This window comes from Pseudorca crassidens, chromosome 11 (genome assembly GCF_039906515.1).
Source record: "Pseudorca crassidens isolate mPseCra1 chromosome 11, mPseCra1.hap1, whole genome shotgun sequence".
In the NCBI taxonomy this organism is placed as follows: Eukaryota; Metazoa; Chordata; class Mammalia; order Artiodactyla; family Delphinidae; genus Pseudorca; species Pseudorca crassidens.
This window is the reverse complement of record NC_090306.1, coordinates 46089469-46102849: the sequence shown is the minus strand read 5'-3', so window position 1 is coordinate 46102849 and position 13381 is coordinate 46089469. Positions and strand designations below refer to the sequence as shown.

Here is a 13381-nt window from a genome sequence, read left to right as displayed (position 1 = left end):
ATTCTTACAAAGAGGCACTTGCTAGAGATGACCGAGATGACCAGAGTCTTAATTCCATGCTGATCCTTTTGAAATGCCTACCCAGTGCAGGTTCCTCTGTTCCAGCATCAGGCCTCTCAGTGTTACCCTTCCATCCATTTCCCTCTTTGTCCCTGGCCATCCCTGCTTCTTCCTCCCCCTCCCAGAGCACTTTTTCTGATTCTTGATCTGCCTCCCCTGGAACTGCTATATTATCTCAGGGCTCAAATGTCAACTAAGGAGACTGAGGCTCAGAGCAGAGGGGAACCAGGGCCAGCACCAGGAGTCCTGCCTTTTAGCCCAGGCACTGGAAGAAGCGAAGGGGAGACGCAGCAGAGAGGGAGGGAGCTGAGGTATCACACATACCTAAATGTGCTTATGTGAACATTAGGGTGGGGAGCTCCTTTTTCAAGCTGTCCTATACAGAGGTTGCTGGCCTCCTAAAAGCTTCCCTTCTTCCCTGTGTCCTCAGCTTTGCCATCCAGAACGGAATTATCTTCCCCAAGCTCCCTGAGCCTAGTCTCAGAATGTCAAGGCACCGAGCAGTGTCCGAATCCCAAGGTCATGAGTGGATCTTCCCCCCACCCAAGGAGCAAGTTTCCCTGGTCACCAGCCCTGTTACTTTTGGAGGACCCTCTCAGATTAGCAGCTGTCCCTCAAGGTCTCTTATCTGTAGTCCCACCATCTCTGTTTCCCCCTGTGTCTCTCCCTTTGTCTTTCTGTTTCCCTGACTCTGGGTGCCTTCTTCTTTCCTGTCCCCTCTGTGTTCTCTGTCACTAGTGTCTCCACTGGAGACAAGGGTTGGGCCTGGGTGCATGGGGGGGTAGTGGCCAGACCAGGGGCCCGGGACATGAGCGCAACTTTCCAAGCTTCTCTTCCAGGCCCCTGTGGTTGGGGAGCTCCACAGAGGGAGAGATGAGTCAGCGGGGCCGCAGAGCAGGGGGGGTCTGGGTGGGGGTGGGGATGCCGGGGTTCCCCAGGGCCAGAGAGTTTGCTAGGACCATCTGGGTCTCTGAACTCTGGTGGATATGGAGAATAAAGGATCAGTGAGTCCCCAAAGGTACACTACACTAGTAGGAATTGCAGGCAACAATTTGTAGGACTAGCAGTGCCCGTCACATCACCCTTATGCCCAGATTCTTGTAGGAAGGCGTTCCTAAATCCCCTCTAGGAGACCTCCGGGATTTCTAGAGCTGTAAGCTTGTGATGTTAGACCTGTGTGTATGTCTGTGATGTTTGCCATATCTGTAAATGTATGTATTGACGTGAGTCTGTGTGAGTCCCTGCGGGGTATTGTAGCTAACTGTGAGTCCATCTGCATGTATGTATGCTGGTGTGAGTGCATTTTTGTGATTGGAGGTTAGGGTCAGTGTCTTGGCGTAAGCATCATCTGTATAACGTATGTATTTATATCCGTGTGTGTCAGGGTGGATGCCTGCAGGGTGTATGTATGTTCATAATTCAGCATGTGTGCAAGAGTGTATCTGAAAGTGTGTCACTCATTAGGTACGTATTAGAGAACGTGTTGATCTGTATCTCCGGGCTTTGTTCGCTGTTTGCTGGTGACTCTCTCTAGGGTAGCCAAACTCATAACAACAAAGGAAGAGTTAGGAGTCCCTCTGGATTGGGGCTCTCAGAGGAAGCCCAGCCTAGGATGGTGGGCGGAGGGCAGTGGGGTGGAAGGAGGTCGCTTCCCTGAGGAGGAGGGAGGTAGACGTCTCTCCCCAGTGTTCACTCTCTCTCCACCCTCACTGACCTTTCCAAAAACAGCTAAAGAGAACTGAGGCAGGTTCCAGATTCAACCCCCTCTAACCTAGAAATCCCACCCTGATTCTTCTAGGCGAGGGAGGGAGGGAAGGGAGCGGTCCCTGTGGTTCAGCCCAGTCCTGGGGTTGAAAGATCAGAAAGGCACCATCCCACCCCTTCCTTCAGGGGCGTCCATCTCTGGAGCTCAGCGTCTGGGTGGCCATGGGCGGAGGCTGAGGGGCCCCCAGGGTGGTGGGGGGTGGTGGATAGAAACCAGATGCCTAGGGGGTTTATACTGGAAGGACCAGAGCCGCAGCCTCTACCCGCCCCTGCCACATGGCGCCTCTGCCTGGCTGCCCCACCCCCTGGGAGGCTGGGCTGAGGGAGGCCTGCGAGGGTGGAGGCAGGTCCTTGGTCAGCGCTCCCAGTTGTTGACCCCAGCCTCTGTGGGCACTGGGAAGGGGGCGGGGGTCTGGGCCCAGGAATAGCAGGGCCTCAGCTGGGCTGCAGGACTATCTTAAACAAGGGTGTGGAAGAAGTCAGAACCCAGGGTCCTGAGGGAGGCAGCTGGGGGCTTCAGGCAGCCCCTCTGCCTGGCTTTGGCACAGACTCTTGGGAGGGGGCGCTGTGTCCAGGGACTCTCCTACTTGGGTTGGCACATCGGGGGCCCTGGCTCACATCTTGCTGGGGACCCTGCTCCTTCCTTGTCCTTCCCTAGCACCCCTGCTCCTTCCCAGGTAGGATTAGGGATCATGATCCTGAAAGGAAGTGGAGAAGGCTGACCATCCCTGCCCCCATCTCCTCTCCTCAACCCCCCACCTCCTTTCATCCTGCCTCCTTTTCCCCTTTAGTTTCTTCCTTTCCTTCCCAACCCCTCTCTCACCTGCCATCTCTTCTCTGGAGTCTAGACTTTGCTCCTCTGCCTCAGTTGCTTGCCTGATCTGAAAGCGTCTGGCTTTCTGCTGGTGGTGCAGTAATTCCTCCAAAGCTTCCCCTTTTCCTCCCCAACTTCTGAGCCCGCTCGCGTGGGCGCCCAGAAATCCATCTGACACCTCAGGCTCAGAAGCACCCCCCACCAGGGGGAGACTTCGAGGTCATGGGACACCCCACCACGGGCACTTCCTCTTGGGCAGACGGGTGGGGTGGCCCGTGTAATCATCGGACACAATTATGCACTATTTATACTCCATCCCTGCCCCCCACCTGCCTGGCCGTTTTGACCCTCTGCCTCCGCTGTCCTGTCCTTCTGAAGCCATTGTCTCCTCATCTTTGTTCCTCTGGGCCTATTTCTTTTCCTTTTTTTTCATTTTTTCTGCTCTCTGTCTTTTTTTAAGGCACATACTGGTCTTCTGTTTTCCTCTCTTCTCTCCCTGTTATATCCCTCGCTTCTCTTCTGATTTTCTTGGATTGTTTCATTTGCGCTGTATGCCTCTCAGTCTTTCTGTGTTTCTTCTTTTGCTTCTTTTCCTGGGAGACTGGTGTCTGCCAGTCACCCTGGTTCCCTAACCCTCTCCTCAAAAGTTGGGCCCCCAGGCTTCCTTGGGGGAAATTAAATCATGGGGCTGGAATCCCGAACTGCTCCCCCCACCCCCACCCCCGCCCCCTCCTCCCCTGAACTTTGATCCTGCCCGCTGGTTAAACTGCAGTTAACCCTCCCTGGACGTCCAGCTGCTCCTGCCCGCTCCCCACCTTTGCCTTGAGGAGCTGAGCTGGGAGAGTAAAAGGAGCCCGGAAGTAGGCACCCAGGAAGAGAAAGTGAGGGGACTGGTTGGGGAGTGAGGGAAGGGGTTGCGGGGTAAGGACCAGGCTCCATTCCTCTGATGGGCAGGGCCGAGAGCGGGAGAGGGGTGTGTTGGGGAAGAACTTGCAAAACAACCCCAGCTGGCTGGGCGCCTCCGTGGGAGAGATGCTGGCTCTACCACTTGGCTGCCCAGTCCTCTCTCTCCGATAAACTTACCTTAGGGCCCAGGTTTCAGTTAATAGACTTTTTGAATTTCCCTCTTCCAACTGGTTGACTTTCTTTTCTTCCCCATTTTGATGAGAAGTCAAAGTTGGGAAGTCCTGCCTAAGCTCTAACTTCAATTCTTCCTGCTGCAGAGGGAACTGATGCATGACAATGAGAAAGGGAACCAGGCACTCCCTCCTGGAAAGCATGATCACTCATGAGAAGATCATGAGTGATCACTTTGATCACTGCATCAAAGGATGGAGATTTGATGTGTGGCCAAGAAGGGCCTAGGGATGGTAACTGGCAAGGAACAATGGAGGCTAGGGCCTCCCTTTGGGGGGGCTAATCCAAAGAGGCTAGGCTCAGGCTTGGATGAGTTGACCCAATGACCTCCTGCCCTTACCCTCACTCCTGCCTGCCTTAAATTTTCTCAGAACCAGAAGACCTAGCTTCTGCCCCACAAAGTGAGGCAGGCCTAGGTGCCACTTCCCAAGAGTGAAAGTCAGGCATTGGGAGGAAGATTGGCGAGCCCCAAACCTGTGCCAAGCTCTCCCCCACCTCCAGGCCTCGCTCTGGAACCTACCTCGGTGACCCTAAAAGCCTGGGCAGCGGAAGCCTCCACCTCAGAGCGCACTCCCCCTCCTGGCTTTCACAACACACGTACACACTGCACTCCTGCTCTCGAGGTGGGTGACTGGGGAAGCAAGCATCTCTGTGGTCAGCCCAGGTGTGTGTGTGGCTTGTGTGCCTCCAGCCATGTCACTGTGATCATTTGTGTGAGTTTGTCTCTGTTCATTCACGATGGTGGTGGCTGTGCCCGGGTGCATAGCACTGTGCGTGTGGACGTGCACACGTATCATCCTGTGTTTGTCCATGAGCGTGTATGTCAGTGTGCTCCAGTCTCTCTGTGTGAGTGTCGTCCCCAATCCCCCATCCCCCCCCGGATCTCTAATTAGTGGTTTGGGGTTTGTTCCTTTTCCCTCCTGTTCCTTCCCTCAGCGGCAGCAGCGGCGGCAGCAGCAGCGGCGGCAGCAGAAGCAGCAGGAGCAGCCCCGCCACCCGCCGACCAGCAGCCAGGACTCTGGAGTCAAAGTAGGATTCTAGGATCAGAGCCTGAGTGGCAACAGGAGTGGAGCTGGCCTAGGAGAGGAGCGAAGCCCTCCCAGGACCCTCAGGCGACCCCTTGCCAGCACTCCCAGTGCCAGACCTCCAGGGAGGAGAGACCCAGGACACCCAGCCCCAGATCCCCCAGGTACAGGACACTGGGGAGCTGCGTCTGGGAGGGGTTCCCACAGATGCTGATGGGATCGCTGGGGGCAGGGTGTGGGACACCTGGGCCCGCCGTCCCTCCGCTTTGCCCTCAGCGCCCCCCAGCACACCCTGACAACTTGCCCTGTCCCTACCCGCTCCTGCTTCCAGCCCTTCTCTGGGAGCCCCGTTTCTCCTCTCCCGCCCAGATCCCTTCTTTGGGGAGCTCAGCAACTGGAGCAGGAAATGTGGACCCTCTGCCTCCCTCTCTCGCCCTGCTCATTGGATCCGGAGCCTTCTCCGCTGGGAAAGCTGTAATTAGAGGGTGGATCCCTACAGACAGAGAGCAGCCCCCCCCCAGCCCCTACCCCCAGTCCCTTCTAACTTTAGATCTCTTCTCTCCCATTCTCCCATTCTCCCTCCCTCTCCCTCTCCCTCTGTCTCCGGCTCAGCTCTCTCCATCTGCCTGGCTCCCTGGGACCCGTTCCCCAGCCTCAGGATGGCGTCCTCCCTGCTTGAGGTAACTGCCCCCTCCGACCCCCAGGACACCAGCCATGATCTTAATGGTCCTAATTCCTGTCCACTTCCCACCTCCCAACTCACACAGACAGTTGCCGTGGTGCTTGTCACTTCCAGGGGTCAGAGGAGTGAGGAGCAGGGGGCAGGAGAAGGGAGGAGAGAGCAGGGCCAGGGGTCAGAGAACAGTCACAGGAGGATGAGAGGGGATTAGCTTAGAAGAAGGCATGGACCCCTAAGGTCAGCCAAGCACACCAACTCTGAGGAGTGGAAAAGGGATGGAGAAAGGAGTTGGGGGCTGAGGAGAGAGGACTGGGAGAGAGAGAAGCTGGTAGCAGACAGGGGGAGAGAAAGAAGGCCAGAGGACTGGCTGAGTGAGCACAGAGTAGCAGTGAGTACATGGTTCCTTGGGGGTCCTGGCTCTCGGGAGTCATCCTAGGCAGTGTCCTGTCTGGTTTGTAGGTGGGGAGGGGGCTGGGCTTCTGGGCTCGTAGGAGAGGAGGTGGGCAATGAGAGAAGGGAGAAGGCAGTCCCTGCATGTGGGGGGCTGACCAGAGGAACTGGGCCCAGGCCTGAGAGGCAACCAAGGAGGAGGGCCAGGGTCTGAGGCCGCCTGCCCGGCTCACAAATATTTAGCTTTCAGCCAAAGACAAACTCAGCTCTATTTTGGGAGTGGGAGGCTCCAGGGCGGACTGAGCCACTTCCCCTCCAGGCCGGGACCCCAGCATCCCTTGCCTCTGGCACTGGGGATGGAGGGAACTAGGGTACCATGGGGGTCAGGGGTTGGGGGCTTGAGAAATGTCTGACTCTGCCGGGGCTTCTGGGAGACTCATGGCACATAGTTGGAAAGGGGGACTCAGGGTCACTCAGAGCCTGTTTGAATGTCCTGAGTTCTCCTAGCTTCTGGGTCTCTGACTCTGTGTCTCTGTCACCACCTCTGCTTTCCGGGTCCCTCCGCAGGAATTTGGGACCACAGAGGCCTCCCCAAAGATCAACTCCCAGCAGTAGCCTTGACCTTCTGTATTCCTGGGCCCCTCTGAAGGCCCCATCTCTGCTCCCGGTGCACTAGCTCAGGTCCAAGGGGTGATGGGCCAGACAGGAAGCCGACTCATGCAGCCTGCAGGAGAGGTGTGTGTGAGATAGACTGGGAGCCTTTTAACACCTGTGTTCACTGGCCTGCATGTAAGTGTCAGGATGTAAAGCCGCACACCCGCACGCCTGGCTGGCTTTGTGGGAGCACAGGGGTGTGTGTGTATAAGCTGGGGCACCTGAGCGTCTGTTAGTCCAAGTGGGGAATGGTGTGTGTAAGTCTGGTGGATAGCGAGTTTGTGACTGAGTCTGAGGGAATGGCATGCAAGGCAATGGGGTGGACACCATAACCCAGTCAGGGGGCCTCAGGTGCTGTGCTCTACCCCCTGCTGCAAGGAGGCAGATCGCTCACCCCCAGGACACTCTCAGTTGAACCATATCATTGAAACACTGGGGTTGGTCTTGAGGAAGCTGGAGGACTAAGGTGCATGGAAATCCTGGGTTCACCCAAGGCAGGGGCAGTGTCAGTGGGCGTGGGCTTCATGTCAGAGTTGCCAGCGTGGCACTGGTGCCTGCAGGAGCGGCTGGGCCAAAGGCCTGTTGAAAAGACACGGGATTGGGGTAGCACTTGGCAAGAGGAGTGTGTCATGGAAACTGGGCTTTCATGTCCCTCACTCCCCGTGAGCTGGAGATGACCCCAACACCAAGGTTTCTAGTCTCTGTCTCTTTCACCTATTCTGGGGGGCGCCTGGGCCCTCAACCTTCTTCTCCCGCCCCCATCCGGAAGCCCTCTTTGGCAGTGGGAAGAACTTGGGGTTTCAGAGAGGAGAGCTTGATGGAAGGCTCACCTGGGCTGAGCAAGATGCAGAGGAACAGGGTGGAGGGGGAAATGGGGGTGGGGGCTACCTGGGGATGGACACTTGGAAGGTGGGAAAACTAAGCAACTTGGGAGGAGGTGGAGAGTGGAGAAGTGGAAACTGCGACCTTGGGTGCCCAGAACCTACGGCCAGTCAACGCTCAGATGTCCAGTGAACATTCCCGTGGGAGGTCAGCGGAAAGAGGGGGCTCTCCTCCCTGTGTGAGTGAGAGAGCTGGGACAGCTCCTTGTCTTGTTCCTTCTCCACAGACTCTCCCTTCAGTACCTGAAGCCTGTTTTCTTGTGGTTGTCATTGTTTTCAATGGATGGTGGGTGGAAGTGAGAGGAAAAGCAACTGGAAGGTGGGCTCCTGGGCCCCCGGTGTGAGGTCGTGGACGAGTATTTAGAATCTTGAACCAGGACCCTCTCCCCAGTTCTCAGAAGAGCCCACGCAGCAAGAGAAGGAAACCGAGGCTGTGGTGAAACTTAGCCAGGTGCCCAGCTCTTGGCCTCCAGGAACTCCAGAACCGTCTGAGTGGGCTGGCGCCTTGCTCCCCCTTCCCTGCCCTCGGGGGCCCTGGGGGCCTCCGCTCCCCAGTGCTGGGGTCTCCCGTTGGCCTGGGGCTGCTGGCCTTCTTTCACCCCTCCTTCCCTCCCCACAGCTGGGTGGGGTCCCTGGGCTTGGCTGAGGCCCCTGTGGCCACAGTGTGAGGGCCGGGCGGGGGGGACGGCGTCGGCGTTTTTAAAAATAAACCGACCGCAGGGAAACCAACGGAGCCGGGCCGGGCAGGCAGAGGGGGAGGGGGTGGTCAGGGGGAGAAGGAGGGAGGAGTGGCCTGGTCTGGGGGTTTTCTGGGGCCCAGCGCCCTGGGGATTTTCTCTTAGGTAGGAAATCTGCCTTCCTCCTCCCCCTCCCCCTTTTCTTTTTTCTCCCTCCTTTCTTTTCCTCTGTTTTCCTGTGCCTTCCTTGCCCAGTCTCTTTCCATCACCTCTCTGTCTTTGTTTATTTTGCTTTCTTCTCTCTCCATCCCTTTTGTCGTTTTTTTTGCTTTCTTCTCTTTTGGGTCCCTGCCCATTTCTGCCCCTGAGGGCCAGCTGCCCCTCTGTTTTCATTTTCCCCCCTGCGGGCTTTTCCGTCAGCTCTTCACCCTGCAGGGTCCTCTGCTCCAGGTGTCTCTGGGTCTCTGCCTCTCTCCTTTGAACTCCACGTCTTTACCTGTCCTTTCTGCTAGGCTTTGCCTCCTGCCCCATCAGCTACCCTTCCTTACCTACCCTCTGCTTGGGAGATGAGAGGCTCCAGGGACATCCTGGCTGGGCAGGATGCAGGGCTTCTGCCAGGTTTGAGGACACTTTCAGTGGCTCAAATCTGGGAGTCCATGGGGTCAACAGGACCTCAGAGAGAGGTAACTAGACAGGGGGAGCAGCAGGTTTGCATTTGCGGAACAGTGCAAGACTGGCGACTGCACACACCCCTCACTGCAACCTTTAGACCCCAGATCTACCTCTAGGATCGGGCACATACAGCACATACCACGTGCTGGGAGCTAGCAGGCAGGTCTGGGACCTCTGGATTCTCGGGTTCTTTTTCAGTTTTTGAGGGCCCCAGTCAAGGAACTGTATGGGGTCAGCTTTTGAGGGCATCTTTTTTTTTGGTGAGATTCTCAGTAATGGATGCCTATCTATGCCAGCCTGGGATCCGGGAGGGCATCCATCGCCCAGGAGGGCGTCCCAAGTCTGACTCAGGGAGGGGTACCATGAGCTCCTGAGAGATGGTGATCTCAGAGTGGTTTGGCCTGGTAGCAGCAGCACGATGGGCACGAAGGGCATTGTGTGTGTTTCTAAAAGACTCCCATGCCCTGTATCTACATGCATCTTCCTTCACTCCCTGCGCTGGAGGGGTGAAGAGAGACGAGCTCTGTGGCCTCTGTGCGTTAGGGTACATTGAGGCATGGGAGTGTGTGGCTGTGAGCTAGTATCTTAGCCACGCCAGTTCCCTGCCCTGCAGGGGCGTGAGGACTTCAGCTCTCCCAGCCCTCCCAAAGGGGTACCAGCTGGCTCCACAAAGCAGGAGCTGCCCAATGCCCGCTTGAAAGACATTCTTGCCTCAGCCACAGTCCTGGCTTGGCGGCAGCCCTGTTCCCTCTCAATGTCCCAGTGTCTCTGCCCTCGCTTCCTCTTGCTCCCCAGCCCCAGGGTCCCTGCCAAGAGAAAGAGATTCCTTACCAAGGACGTGAGGACGCCGCTTCGGGGAGACCAGGCCACTGCCTTAGTCAGGAGACCAAGCAGAGACAGGAAGTGAATAAGGGGTCAAGCTGGGAAAATCTGGAACGCGGGGAGCTACAGTCCCCTACGACTTCACCTTCTTCCCAGGCTGCCTTTTCAGCCTCATCTTTCCTCTCCAAGTCCCCGACCACGGCCTCTGCTCCCAACCCATTTCCAGGGGTCAGGATCTCTAATTCTCACCGCACCCAAGTGCTGCCTCTATCCCCAGCTCTTCTCATGGCTATTTAAGAAGCATCTCCCGTTCCTCAGAGGCCCTTGCACACACCCCCAGCACCACAGGGAGCTCTGCTTCCTGCCTGCTGGGTTGGGTGTTAGGCCGCTGTCTCGGTCCTTTGCTCTTTTTGCAGACTCCATCTGAGCTCTGCCCTGGGCCCCAGTCCTCAGTGCCTCCCCTCACCACCTCTGATTCCCCATCCTCTTCAACTCTTCCTTGACCCCTTTCTTCTGTTGTCCAAGTCTCTGGGGTGCACAGTCCTTCGTGTGTCCTCCTCTGCCCCTAAACACTGCTTCCCTCTCTCCACAGGAGGAAGCTCATTATGGCTGCAGTCCCCTGGCCATGCTGACAGCGGCGTGCAGCAAATTTGGTGGCTCCAGCCCTCTGCGGGACTCAGCGACACTGGGCAAAGCAGGCACAAAGAAGCCATACTCTCTGGGCAGTGACCTTTCGGCCCCCAAAACCATGGGCGATGCCTACCCAGCCCCCTTTTCAAGCACCAATGGGCTCCTCTCACCTGCAGGCAGTCCTCCAGCACCCACCTCGGGCTATGCCAATGACTACCCTCCCTTTTCCCACTCATTCCCTGGGCCCACGGGCACCCAGGACCCTGGGCTACTAGTGCCCAAGGGGCACAGCTCTTCTGACTGCCTGCCCAGTGTCTACACCTCTCTGGACATGGCACACCCCTATGGCTCCTGGTACAAGGCAGGCATCCACGCAGGCATCTCACCAGGCCCTGGCAATGCTCCTACTCCTTGGTGGGACATGCACCCTGGGGGCAACTGGCTAGGTGGCGGGCAGGGCCAGGGTGATGGGCTGCAAGGGACACTACCCACAGGCCCTGCTCAGCCTCCACTGAACCCCCAGCTGTCCACCTACCCATCCGACTTTGCCCCCCTTAATCCTGCCCCCTACCCAGCTCCCCACCTCCTGCAGCCAGGGCCCCAGCATGTCTTGCCCCAAGATGTCTATAAACCCAAGGCGGTGGGCAACAGCGGGCAGCTGGAGGGGAGTGGTGGAGCCAAACCCCCTCGGGGTGCAGGCACAGGGGGCAGTGCTGGCTACGGGGGCAGTGGAGCAGGGCGCTCCTCCTGCGACTGCCCCAACTGCCAGGAGCTAGAGCGCCTGGGCGCCGCGGCGGCCGGGCTGCGGAAGAAGCCGATCCACAGCTGCCACATTCCGGGCTGCGGCAAAGTGTATGGCAAGGCCTCCCATCTGAAGGCCCACCTGCGCTGGCACACGGGCGAGAGGCCCTTCGTCTGCAACTGGCTCTTCTGCGGCAAGAGGTTCACCCGTTCGGACGAGCTGGAGCGCCACGTGCGCACTCACACCCGGGAGAAGAAGTTCACCTGCCTGCTCTGCTCCAAGCGCTTTACCCGAAGCGACCACCTGAGCAAACACCAACGCACCCACGGCGAGCCAGGCCCAGGACCCCCACCCAGCGGCCCCAAGGAGCTGGGGGAGGGCCGCAGCGCCGGGGAAGAAGAGGCCAATCAGACGCCCCGACCTCCGGCCTCACCGGCACCCGCAGAAAAAGTCCCTGAAGGCAGCCCAGAGCAGAGCAACCTGCTGGAGATCTGAGCCGAGTGGAGGTTTCCAGCCCCTGGGCTGCCTTGCCAGTCTCTCCTGGCTCTGTGGACCACTGCTTGCCCCTCACTCCCTTTGCCCCATGCATGCTGCCCTTTGGGACTCGCTCCATCTCTCCCCCCATCATTCTGGGCCTGGGTATCTCCTCGCATGCCTCCTCCTCTCACTTCCTCCCCCTTGCCATGGGCCCCTTCTGCAAACTCTCATCTTAGGCCCTCACCTCTTGCCTGATTTCTGCTCTCAGGGCTTCTGAAGCTCTTTCCTCGCCACTGCTCAGTATCTCTCTCCTCTGCTCTTACCACACCAACTCATTTTCTCTCCATTTGGGCTCCCAACACTTTATTTCTCCATCTCACTAACTCCTTGACATGCATCTTTTCTGCTTCCCAAGCTTATTTACCACTATCCCTTAGCTTCCAGGCTCCAGTCTCCTCAGTGGACTTTGTAGTCCATTGCCTTCCATGCTCCAGAGCATTCTTCCTTTTTACAAACACAATGATGATGATGATGATAATAATTTATTGCCCCCTGGTGGCCTCTTCATTAGGGACCAGAGTTGGGGGATTGGGGTAAGTGACCTGGCAGGGAGCAGGGTGCCAAGAGGGGGGCAGACCAGTGGGGATCTGATCCCAAAGATGGGGTGACCCCAGGGTCAGGGAGGCTGCCCCCAGGCCTGTATATTTAACCCCTATGTTCCAAGAGAAATGAATAGTAATAATAATAATTCTATTTATCTAAGTTATGATGACAGGTCAGGTAGAGTGAGCTGGGGAGGGAAGCGGGTCCATTTCTGCTATGGAAATTTTAGCCAAATGCATCCCTGTCTAGAAAAAGTGATAGTGAGATCTTGTTAATAGAATTTCTATCATCAGGGTCTCAGTTAATGGTGTTTCTCATAATGGAATCTCTGCTAATAGGGTTGATTAGCTAGATCTCTGTTAAAAGAGTTAATGGGGTATCTCACAATTAGGGGATCCCTAATATTTCCAGCCCTGGCCAGAAGCTGTGAAACCTCAAGTCCTATGGAGGGGAGGACTGGAATGTACCCCAGCTCCCTTGACCCCAGAGCAGATTCTTCCACTGCCCCTCCCCTGACACCATGACCCCATCAGGCTAATCCCTTGTTGCCATGGTAACAGAGAGCTTGCAGCTGCCATCTTAGACATGCTCTTTGGGGAAGCCCACTTAACCGGAGGAGGACACTGGTTTGGAGGTGTCTCTCTAGAAGAATAGGTGGGGAAGGCTTTCTCTGGGATCAGATCAAGAAAATCAAGTATTTATTGAGTGCCTACTCTGTGCAAGGCACTGTGCTAGGCTGGTGCCTAGAAGCCATGAGAAAGAAGAATTTATAGAGCTAGGAGGACAGAGGTTCCCAAGCTGACTTGGGGGTGCGTCCACAGGCCCCCAACCTGGGACTTCCGATGCTCCCAACTCCACCTCCAGTGACTTTTAAAGCCGCTTCGTGCCTTTGAATGCCTTTCCTGTGACTTTGGATCCTCCTTTTCTATCTCTTGCTCCCTCAAGGCCCCAAGTTAAAGGTTTAAAGCCGCCGGAGCTTGGGGAGAGGGTAATATTGTGGAAGGGAAGGGATCATGCCCTCATGGAGTCTTTTTTTTTTTTTTTAATTTAATAAATAAAAAATTCGATTTAAAATTTTGTCCTGGTGAGAAAAGAGGAAGAGGAGGGGAGAAGAGTGAGCCACAGGATTTCTGGTTGGCAAACTGGGGAGTCCCCGCGGGCACTGTCGTGCCTGTTTGCACGTTACGCCCGGGGTAGAATACTTCGGCGGCCCGGCCCTGCAGCGGAGGTCAGTTTTTGACCGCCCAGCCCAGAGCTCTCTGCGGAGTTGGGAAGGCGAAGAGGTTTTCTTCACCCGGCTCTTTCTCGGGCTCGGCACCAGCGGACACAGCCTGGACAGCAGCCGGGCGGCGCG

At 56.8% G+C, this 13381-nt stretch overlaps 1 protein-coding gene across 1 annotated transcript in view; it reads left to right on the top strand.

Moving 5' to 3' along the window:
• The window catches only part of SP7 (Sp7 transcription factor), a 36472-nt gene extending 23424 nt beyond the window's left edge, over positions 1-13048 (top strand). The window contains exons 3-6 of the mRNA XM_067696727.1: positions 4277-4398; positions 4712-4964; positions 5413-5480; positions 10168-13048. Coding sequence (XP_067552828.1) covers positions 5460-5480; positions 10168-11442 — 1296 coding nt within the window. The 5' untranslated portion in view covers positions 4277-4398; positions 4712-4964; positions 5413-5459 and the 3' untranslated portion in view covers positions 11443-13048. The remainder of the gene's footprint in view (positions 1-4276; positions 4399-4711; positions 4965-5412; positions 5481-10167) is intronic.
• The last annotated feature ends 333 nt before the right edge of the window (positions 13049-13381 follow it).